General features: G+C 39.1%; 1 protein-coding gene across 2 annotated transcripts; it reads left to right on the top strand.

The window, feature by feature from the left end:
* Positions 1 to 1,730: 1,730 nt before the first annotated feature.
* atf5b (activating transcription factor 5b) lies at positions 1,731 to 5,935 on the top strand. 2 transcript variants are annotated; one of them, XM_076290992.1, is made up of 4 exons: positions 1,731 to 2,024; positions 2,706 to 2,915; positions 3,443 to 4,607; positions 4,813 to 5,935. In XM_076290992.1, the coding sequence occupies exons 3-4, from the start codon at positions 3,463 to 3,465 to the stop codon at positions 5,051 to 5,053; spliced, it is 1,386 nt and encodes a 461-aa protein (XP_076147107.1). In that variant the 5' UTR covers positions 1,731 to 2,024; positions 2,706 to 2,915; positions 3,443 to 3,462; the 3' UTR covers positions 5,054 to 5,935. The 2 variants fall into 2 exon arrangements, with proteins under 2 accessions (XP_076147107.1, XP_076147108.1); XM_076290993.1 differs by having other exon boundaries at positions 1,733 to 2,024; positions 4,867 to 5,935.
* Positions 5,936 to 11,664: the final 5,729 nt, after the last annotated feature.

An 11,664-nucleotide genomic window follows, 5' to 3' on the forward strand; every position in this document is an offset into this window, starting at 1 on the left:
AGCAGGTGGTCTATCAGTTAAGGAAGTCACATCACATGTATTTGAATATGGAAATTCTAGTTAAACACACACACACACACACACATTTTTTATGAACACCAATTGCCAGGTGCATGGGGATTTTTTAACCATTCTATATATCATAATGGACTCCTTATTGACAACCTTGCAAAATATTTGCTAATTGCTATATTAGTGATCATCTGGTCAAAAACATGGCGGTGAGTTCAGGTTTGTTAGGAGGCCAGGATTAACTAGAAAGCTTGTCACAGACCTCAGAATTGTCAACAAAACAGAACACCTTATACATGAAAATGTCGTTCACGTAGGAGAGCACATAAAATGTGTATAACAATTTGTAGGTACATCAGCTCATGGCATAGTGGTTTATTGATATCTTGTGGAAAATATTGACTTGTCTGACATGCCTGTTGACTTCTCTATTGCAATCATTAATTGCGTCCATTAATTAAAATACTCAGCTCAGTATTCTTGAGAAAATATAGCTTTTCATTTGAGTGGAGAGCAGATCGCACATGTGCCCTGTCTAGTGTTGCACTGGATTGCACGCAAAAAGTGGAAGATGAGAGCTGGTGATGAAATGATGGTGTAACTATTTCTAATGTGCTATACAGCACTCCCAGTAAGCTGCACAGATACAATTCTACAACTCACACCATAGGCTGACATGTTTGAAACTCACCATGCCACTGTAATATCAATTTATAGTCTATTTAATTGGCTTGGTGAACTGAACATTTATTTGTACAACCACTGACAGGTTTCACCAAGAGGGCCACTTATTGTGCCAGAATTATTTTGTTGATAAACACAACACAGGTTTATTGAAATGTGAAAAATGTGATTAATTTAATTATTTACTGTGAATAACCCTTCACCAAGCCTGTCAGCAATCAGGATGTTGAGTTAAGAGTCATGTCCCATGGCAACAGATAGGCTACGGTTTTTAAGAATCAGGCAGTGTTCACTATTACTATAGCAACAGGACGATGTGATTGCGGGGGTGGGGCACACCTCCAGATGTGAGGCGGTGTCACTTGGGCATTAATGAGACCTCCGGATTGTTAGTCCGCTCATGCATGCAAGGACCCAATGGGCCAATAACACAGATGACCCATCAATATGTGTAATCTATGTGACCAAGTATAATGACACTGACCATTAATGCAAACGTTGCCCTTGATCCTGACCGTTTTGGTAGCCCGAGAATTAGATGTATAGGCTAATGCTGTTCAAAGAGCAATTGCCACTATTGCTGATAACACTGCAATAACACATTAATAATGCAACAAAGCGTAAAATGTACTGCCCTCGGCCACTATAGTACGCATATGTGTAAGCTGTTCTTTCCACTATCAACAGAAATTTCAATTGGTAAATGGCCGAGATGATGTTTGAGGGCGACATGTAGTAACAAATAGAAAAACTACAAAGTTTGAAAGTTACAACCCCTCTGAATCTGATGCAAGACTATTGCAACAATAGTTGCATCGCCCAGAGCGAAAACTGTGTCCTTCCACGTGCGCGTATTGAGTAGTCCTTTACTGTAAAAGGAGACGTTTTTAGACATCTCGTTTTTAAGTAAAGCCGTCACGCTATCAGAAAACACATCGGCACCAGTATTAGGCTACTCGGCCAGATGCGAGCGACACCAGCATTAAATGGAGTTGTATCGCCAAGATAATCATTACACATGGACACGGAGATTATGAGCAGCGGGAACAGCTCTAGTGGCCCATTAGTAGTATAGCCTACAACTGTATTCCGTTATCTGCGGAGGGATACTGTGTCGTGTGACACGGTTGGTCGCTGATGAAGAATCCCAGCAGCGGTTTCAACTTTCAGAACTCCTTGATACATTGAAGAGCTGCAAACTCATCGGACTCATCAGGATCTGACAAAATTATGTTTGAGATCAATTGAAGTCGACGATATCTCCGCGTTGCTGTGCTTTAATATATTCTCCACGAAGTCAGAATACTGAGCAAAGTCAGAAAAATGGAGTAAGTGTCAAGTTCTTTTAAGTTTCCATTTAACCTGCGGATTGTGCTAAAACTTTCCTCTGCTTAATTTGTAACAGCATGTTTTGTGTAGGGGTAAGTAAAGGCTATTGTTTCAAGTCTGTTCTAGAGGCATGAGAATATTGATATAGTAAACAACTGCTACTGCTGACACTTGGACAACCCCTACAAGTTATATCCTCAACTACATTTCTTATTGTCTTATATTCATTGTTAGGAAGGTCCTTTTTTGCTTTAATCAATGGATTATTGATGAAATCTATAATTTAACACAGTAGATTATAAATGCACAGTGACAGCTGTTGCTCTTAAACTTAATGATCAGTGTAGCAGGAGTATGAAAAAAACCTTTTATGACATATTTAAATATCTGTGTTAAGTGTGTGTGTGTGCAAATGAATAGAATTTGAATTATAGAGGTCTGTTCCCATAATCCTGCTTTCTCTTGGTGACCCCACATGCAAAAATGTATGAGAACTTTCAGGCAACTGAACAGGCAAAAGTTCTAGGAAAGCAGTTTCACTGCCTCACCACTGTGAGTGGGTGTGGAAACAGATGGGTGGGGAGCTGAAGGGAGGAAGGGGGGTGGGGCACACATGCACAAAATTTTATGACCATGAATGTCAAACTGACCATTTGTCTGTGGCTCTTTATATCCCTCAGGTCTCACGTTTCACCACTATCCTCCATGATGCCTGCCTTCGTTTCCAACGCAGCTCATCACATGAACCAGAAGAAGTCATTCTCGAGAAAATTTCCGAATTTCCTTCGTTTGCTTGGTCGGGTTCATCACTCCCCCTCCCCAACGGGCTAACGATAGCCAATCACAGGAGGAGAGAGGGGAGGAGCCACTGCGGAAACGACAAATAATTGGTAAGTCTCTACTAGACTATTTCTATTTTTCCAGTGTCCGTGTCGGAGCCGCACTGCAGCACACATGTAAATGGCGTACAGTGAGTAAGGCTAACGTTAAATCTGTTTTGTATGCTGGCATGTGTTTTACCGTATTACTCTGGATTGTTACCGTGACCTAGTTCTTCGCAGCCTATATATAATTTTGTCTTCGTAATTTCTAAAAAAAAATTGGTTATCATAGAGAATTTAATATTGAATTTTGAATATATTTTTTTTTTACGATAAATTGCAATATTTATTTTTTATTTAATGGTGTGGATTTTTGAGGCGTGGTACCATGTTATGATGCAATTTTGACAAAGATGTCGTTATACTGCAGAGCTTAAGGCTTTGCATAATAATAAAATCGCTTTAGGGGAAATAGAACAGTATGTGGCCAATATTTCAATTTCTATTATGCACTTTTCGAGCGATTTTTAGGTCAGATGAAGTGAAAGACATGCGAAAACAATTCTGATGTGTCTTTTATCTATCCTTTACCGCAGGTGAATATTCCACAGACTGGATGACCGAAAAAGAAGAATTATGCTCATTTTCCCCTTCGTCTGAATCGTCTCCTGGCTCCTCACAACCTGCCTCTCCCCCAGAACATGACGTTCAGGTGCCCTCTGATTTGCACATCATGACGTCACTCTTGCAAGAGGAACTTTCTCAGTTTGAGGATTATTTCCTCTCAGACTTCACCCCGGCCAAAGTGGAGAAATGGCAAAAGAGCCACAAAGGTGTACAAGGAATGGATTCAACCTTGTGCTACGAATTTCCATATGCTTCGCACAGCCCAAGCCAATCAGAAACGAACCCGCTGCTAGTTAGCCTGGGGGAACTCGATCAAGTGGGTTTCTGTGGAGGTCCAATGGGAAGACCCAAAATGTTGCGACCCACGGCATTCAACAATGGTCCTCCACACTACAGCGGCCGAAGGGTTGCGCCCAATGCATTCAGGGAAGGCATGGACTCACAGAAGCAGACATGGACTTTACAGAAAGAGACGTGGACTTCCAAAGAGAGCTACTCAGGGTTCGATAGCATGGTGCTTGACCACAGCTCTGTGGACAGAACTTTCGGGAAGAACGCAGGAGGTGTTAAGAAGGTCAAAGAATGTGCCATATTGTTGAAGGAAGAAGAAAACTATTGTTTCCGGGGCGATGTTTTTTGTAGTGTCGAGATGGCCCCGGGTTATTGTGTGAGTGGACCCTTGAATGGCCACTCAAAGAAGGAAAGCCATCTGATGCATGGGATGAAGAACGTTGGTTGGCAGGATAGGATGGATATTCCGTTTTTGCAGTGCAACGGTAATGGGAGGAACCTGGAGTTCTCCGAGCCAGAGGCCGCTGAGGAGTACTTCTACCAGCACGGCGTCGGCGCAGCAGAACCCTGCCCAGGCTTCATGGACCCCCTGGACGCCTCAGTGAAAGGGGTGGTCTCGGAGCCCCAGCTGCAGAACCACCGGCCCTACCACGAATGCCTTGGAGAGGGTTTCGAATGTGTCTTAGGAGGGGACAGCGTGGTGTCGGCCATGCACAGGCCAGTGCAGAGACCAAAGGACAAGCTCTGTGCACTGAAAGGAGACCTGAGAGCTGTCCCCATGGAGGGCCAACCTGGAGAGCGGAAGCAGAAGAAACGAGACCAGAACAAAACTGCTGCTCACAGGTAACTCAAGTTTAATATATTAAACGTTAGATATTTTACTATTGATATATTATCATATGTAAAATATATTGAATATGTATGGCTATATTATTAATATATTATCATTAGTATCAGTAGAGCGTTTAGTTGGCTTCGTAAAATAGTTTTGGAATTTCTGTTTATTATATATACTCCATATAATGCTTCCATTTTGTCTTCTGTTTAGATGCAATAGTTGTTATGTAAACTTGAAAAACCATATGATGGTTCAAAATGGCAGGTATCGTCAGCGTAAGAGGGCGGAGCTGGACTCTCTGGAGGCGGAGCTTCAGGGACTAGAGGGACAGAACCGGGCACTCCGCGACAAGGCGGAGTCGGTAGAGCGAGAGATTCAGTATGTCAAAGATCTTCTCATCGAGGTCTACAAGGCGCGCAGCCAGCGCATTAAAGATGATATCAGTGCCTAAAGCCTTCATGAGCCAGCAATGTATTCAGTGGGACTGTGGAAACGAAGTGAGACTTGCATGAATTTTTTTTTTAATTGATGTAGTCACATTGCTTAAAAAAACAAAACAAAACAAAACAAAACAAAACAAAAAAATAAATGTAGCCGTGTATTATTCATGATCTTCTCAACACATCAATTTATCTTGATGATCTGATATTATGTGCACTGTGACTTGTTTTTAATTTTTTTGAATTTTCACATGCATTCACTCTTCAGTTTATCTTGTTGGAAACAGGAAGTAAAGGATATCAGTGGGAATGAGTGAGGCTAATTTTACGAGGTCATGCCTCAGAGAAGCTCATTGGACAATGCAGGGGTGCTTTAGAAAAGAGTTGATGTCATCATGGAAAACTGTGCCAAAATATTACAAACAATTATTTTTACTACTACAGATATTTTGACATGTGTTGCCTATTTGCAAATGCAAGGATTAAATCCTCAGAGTAATGTCACTTACTCAGGTATTGAATGCATGGATAAAACTAGATGAGCATGGTAGGACAGGACTTGTATGTCTGCTTTGATTTCACAGCATGTACCATGGTTACAGCGGAGTATTTCATGTTCTGCTAGTTGACACACTTTTTTGTACTCTGGTATTTTTGTTATTTACTTTAATTAATACACACCATTATATGCCCACTATTTTATTTGCATTGTCAGTAGTGTGGGTGTCGTAGTTAATGTATGATATTGCTTTTCCTCTTGTTTCAGATCAGCTGTTAAAATATACTGGACAATCATTTTTGATCTTAATGCACTGTTTCAAAATTGAATCGAAATAATCTATAGAATCTGTTCACAATGGAAAAGCCGAATAAAGAGGTTGATTTTTATGGTACTTCAGCAAGTCTTGCTTTTGCCATTTAAAACAGAATGTTAGCCTTGTATGCAAATTTGTTCTTCACAACCTTAATTTTCTCTCTTTTTTATTTAAGTGTGCTTTCATTCTTATTTGCTCCACAAGTCACCTTTAAAATGTTAAAAACAGTTCCAGTACCTGATGGACAAGGTAGAAATTCTTAGCCATCTATCTTTGTATCAGTGTCCTATTACATCCAGCCTGTCCTGTTTATGCAGTCTCCTCCCCATGCACAGCTGCCACTGGAGATGTTAATATTTACAACGTGTGAATGGTAGAGGGCGCTGTTTCTTTCAGCTGAAGTCTGTATCCACAATTGTCATTACAGTTTTCTTCTTTGTTTTGATGCTTGTGTCAACTCTGACATCACATTCTCAAAACACCCGTGTCTAAACAAAAACACTCTGGCCAAAATGACACATTTACATGTAGCTTGCAAAAGGATGTTACTCTCTGAAAACACTTAAAACATGCAGCAAAAGCAGATCTTGCTTTCAACACATCCTGTCGTCAAATCACTGTGTGATTTCAATCAATCATTACACACTGGACAACAAAATGCAAAATATAGTTCTCAAAATTAGCATTTTTGCTATGTCTGTTACATTTCTTTCTCATTTTTCTGGTATCAGAAAAAACTGATAAGACTAAATGTACTGAATAAAAAATAATTGACATGTTAGACTTACAGTAAGCACCTAGACAAAACAAATTTCATTGAACTACAACTTGTCATTTTTCATCAAAATAGACCTACAGTAAACACCTTTTGTACTTTTTTCTTCACCAAATAGGCTATACAATAATTTCTCTAAATGTGCCTTAGATCCAGCCTACTTGCAAATAGCAAAACAGAACAGACATGGCATCTCTTATGGATAATGAATAATTGCTGATTGAAGAATTGAGCAAATGAGTTTCACACAGGTGTATCAGAGATTCAGACTTGTACAAGGAATCTCTACCACCTGTGAAAAGATGTTTTCCTTTTGTTTAGCACAGGGAAACCAATCGAGTTTTGGGACTTTGAATGACAACTTTGTTAACTATTTTGCAAAAGGGTGTGAGAACTGTGTGAACCCAATGAAAACGTGTGAACACATTCGCAAGAGATGACTTCTGCTGTGCTGTAGAAGCCTTCCATTGTACTATTGATATCCTCCAGTGCAAGGATTAAGAACTATAAGTATTATAAATACGATAATATAATCATATTATTATATAAGGTCAACTGTAGAATAGTGTGCTCCAAATAGGAGTTCTCAATCTGTTCCATAGGTTACAATAGGCTGCATGGTGTGATAAAGGCAGTGGAGGAAATCGAGTGCACAGACATTGCATGATTGTCAGCGGAAATTAACATTTGCTGTTCTTAATGTGTCATCTCAGGGTGACAAAATAAGACATTAAATGGAAAAGCAGCTTGTAATGTGTGTAATACAGATGTTATTTGTGTTTTAAACAAGAATTGAAAACCTTCCATTATATTCCTAACTTTTAACAATTTACAAACAAACAAAAAACATCTGTACAAATAGTGTGAGACACTTTGTCTGCCATGTTTTATCCATGATCTGATTGTTTTTATATGGTACATTGGTAAGGTGCTTTGTGAAGTACCTCAGTGGACCAGAAGGGGGAGCCTGGAAAGACCCCTTCAAAGCTACAAGTTATGAACTGCAGAAGAGATGCCTCACAGGTTTGCACATGTGAACAAACCCAAGAATTTTAATTATGGCCCTACAGCTTATTGTTACAACATGCAGGCCATCTTTAGTGATTCAAACATGTTGACCTACATGAAAAGAACAAAATGTGTTTTCTTTTTGTTAAAACCACTCTCACTTTGTTAATTGCATTTAAGTAATTACAGTTTTTCACAATTGCTTAAACACATTTACACAAAACACAATAACACAAATCTCAAATATCAAACTACATTCACAAAATTTCTGACAACCCCTGCAAAACTGAACAATCACATCAAAACAGTTGTACCTGTGCTCAAAATCAAACACTGTCTTCAGATAATCTCACAAAGCAATCAAAATGAAACACTACTGAGCAGTCATTAGACGCTACATCAAAAGATGGAAAACACAGTGTTCAGGGCAGCTCATATAGCTCCAGGAGAAATTGTCATGATTTACAATACAGTAAATGCATTTTTCATCTAAAAAGCAAAACAAAACGTCAAAATATGACATTTTGGATACATCATACACACTGTTGCTCAAAACCTAAAACTCTTCTGTCTTTCATATAGGCTTTATATATGTATTTCCATAGAAGAGTGAAAGTTATAGTATCTACAGAGAGAAGTTTAAATATACAGTAAAAAATGCAGGCAATATTGAAACCAAAAATAATGATTTTCCCCAAATAATGTGCTGTTGCAAATACAATATTTTACAGCCAGCAAGAAAAAAACAATGCAAAATACAATGACCACCAGATGTACATGGAGTTTTGAAAAAGCTGATTTTGCCTAAGATGGAAATTACTATCAAATGACTTTGCCTTTGTGTGTGTGTGTATGTGTGTGTGTGTGCGTGTGTTTGTCTGTTTGTGTGTGTGTGTGTGGGGGGGGGGGGTATTGAGCTAAAGGTAACTTGGGGAGAAACAAAACTAGAGTAAAAAAGACAAGTTTTACATAAAGCCAACATTTTTTAAAATATTACTGTAAGCTAAAGTCCGATTACATAGCCTGGGTGCCATTCCGAACTTAGTCCCGCCCACAACGTTTGAGTAGAATTGAGTATTACTACAATTGAGTATGACTACGTCAGGCTACCGATTACAGTCATTTTCCTTTCAAATCTGCATTGATTTTGAACATTTCAAACGGAAATCCTCTAGGACATATAGAGTATCTATTCATAGGTGTATACTAAGGCAATGATTGAATGGTGTTCAGTAAAGTAATGAGTGTTTACTCATGTGAAGAGTGAGGGGCAATTCCATGCAAAGGTCATCCTTACCATGGAAAAAAAAAGTTGTGCATACGCAAATAGAACTGTTGTTAAAATCTTTATTTAGGTCTATATTTTATTGTTTGTAACTGATCTGATTGAATTTGATGGAGAATGACACTCTTTTTACATCATAAATGTGGTGTGCAACCATACAGAAACAACTTTTTTTACATGGTAATATTATACATATTTCAAAAGTGGATAAATGGACCTAATGTTCAAACAAATTGTGTCATTTGACAAATTCCAGATTGACAAGGGAATAGTAGAGCAATGTCTATACTCAGCTTGCCTTTAAGAGCACAACTGTAAGGCTTTTGTTTTTAAGTCAGCAAGTTCCATGGCCATGTCACATCCATAACGTTTTATAGGAAAAGTTTATGCTACACATACAGTATTGATGCAGCAATGTCCAAAGTGTCTGTGCAAAGCTGATTTATATCAATGTAAAGTGTGATGACCAAATTGTGCCCCTTTCTTACTTTTAAAACCTTTAATGGTGCGTTATGGATGTGACGTTATGGATGTTACATAATGTGAATTTACAAGACTGGGGACTTTATTATACCTCAAAGCCTATAAAACGTCTGTTCTGGTGGCATGTCAGTTTCAACGCATTTCAACTGTCCTGCCGTTCACGTCTGCTTAACACAGTTTAATTTTAAATGTGACGCGATATGACAGCATTTGAAGTGTCAGGTCCTCTGTAGCTAATACCCACAGAGTTACATCAGTAAGGGCAGCAATAAACTAGATGTACCGCATAGCGGTACAAAATATGACCGCCTCTCAGTCCTGCATATTCTCTTCGCAAAAATAAATCACGCTTGTCAATTTGTCTCCATCTCCTACTCCTGCAACTCATGTGCATGTAAATGAGTGTGTGCATATGTGAGTTTGCTTTTGTTTATAAGAGTGTGTGTGTGTGTGTGTGTCTGTGTCTGTGTGTGTGTGCATGTGCGTATGCGTGCCTGTGTTTGTGTGTTTATGTGTGTGTATGTGTGCGTATGTGTTTGCATGCCCTCGTGCGTATGCGTTCCTGTGTGTGTGTGTTTATGTGTCTGTATTCATGTGGGTGGGTGTTTGTGCATGTGTGTGTGTGTGTGTGTGTGCTTGCCTGTCTGTATGTGTTTATGTGTGTGTGTGCTTGCCTGTCTGTATGTGTGCGACTGTGCGTGCGTGCGTGCGTGTGTGTGTGTGTGTGTGTGTGCGCATGTGCGTGTGTGCACGTGCGCGTGCATGTACTTTATGTGTGCAAATCACAAATGAGTGGGTATGGGTTAGGTTGATGCGGGCTCTTGAGACTAGCATACCATAAATATTTTGTCATCTTGGGTGCAACGGTTCAGGTAGGGCTAGTTATTTAGGGGAGTGGCCACCAAGTTTCATGTTCCCTGGTGTTTCAGTAACCCGGGAATCACTGACCAAAATTGATGACGGTAAAAGAAAAAAATAAATTTCTTTTTTATATTTTAAATGACTTGTCCTGATTCTTCCTGTGGATCTTAGTGGGCACTGAGGAAGCAATAATTTCATCGCTAGTTTTTCATGATTACTATTTCAATTGTTTCATATCAAAATTCACTACTTAATTATGTGTTTTATGTAGTTTGTCGAGGACTGGTTCAGACACGTCACATCCATAACGTGAAACCGTCACATCCATAACGCCAGTTTTTCCTACATAATGCATTACAAAAATGACGCATAGTTTCAAAAACACACTTTTTGTGTTCATTCAAGTCTCCTTCATGGTACATATATCATAGTGCCTTGTATTCTTAGGATGAAATTGATTATATGAAATTTGAGGTTTTCTCAGTATTAAGAGGACAGAGGTTGCATTAAAAGTTATGCAAATTAATTCACTGATACTAATTTTGCCCCCACTCTAAGGCATTTTGTTTACCAATATGAGTCCAATTGTCACATCCATAACGCTGGAACTGCCCTGAGAGTGAAGCACTGGTGATTTAGTGTGGCATTTGATGGTGTGTGAAAAACGAAATCAAGTTACTTCCTGTTAGATTTTTGTGTGTTAAGTAAAAAATTGTGTGTGGTGTTTTGCAAAATTGTTTTTGTAAATTGAAAACTGAGTCAAATATTGTGAATTAGTGTTATATTTACAGACATCCCAACCTGCAAAAAGTCATTTCAGGGAGGTATCCCGAAGAACCCCCCCCCCCCAAAAAAAAAAAGAATTATTGTAGCCTATAGGTATACTTAGATACTGAAATACAGATGAATGTTTGATAATTAAATTTTGATAATAAAATATGTAGATTTTGGTAGTTTGGTCTTTTCATGTAGCCTTGGCAACTAGCCATCTAGGCCTGAATAATATGCACATGAAATTACACTTGTTCAACTCACCTCAACATGTCTTTTGCAATCATTTAACCTGCCATGGGCAATAAGTCACTGTTACAAACAGTGCAGCATGCAACTACAGTATCATTATTGTTTACTCTTATGAGACAAGGGTAGGCCTACACATCATGTGGTCTGATGTGAAATGGGTCTTAAATGTTCATTTTTTGGGGGCACTCTGACTCTGCCATGACGCTCCTGTTCCTAGATACATTGAACTGATTAATTTCGTTCACGATAAAAGACATCAAAGCCTGACTACATTGAAAACGGATTGGTTGATTTAGCAAAACATGCCAATCAGGATGCGTCTTGCTTCAGGCACACGCACACCACACCACCCCTCTCTCTCTCTCTCTCTCT

The sequence above is a fragment of the Alosa pseudoharengus genome, unplaced genomic scaffold (genome assembly GCF_046254945.1).
Source record: "Alosa pseudoharengus isolate Yale_2024_CS ecotype anadromous, Long Island Sound unplaced genomic scaffold, YU_APseudo_1.1 YU_APseudo_1.1_scf_18, whole genome shotgun sequence".
Classification (NCBI taxonomy): domain Eukaryota; kingdom Metazoa; phylum Chordata; class Actinopteri; order Clupeiformes; family Clupeidae; genus Alosa; species Alosa pseudoharengus.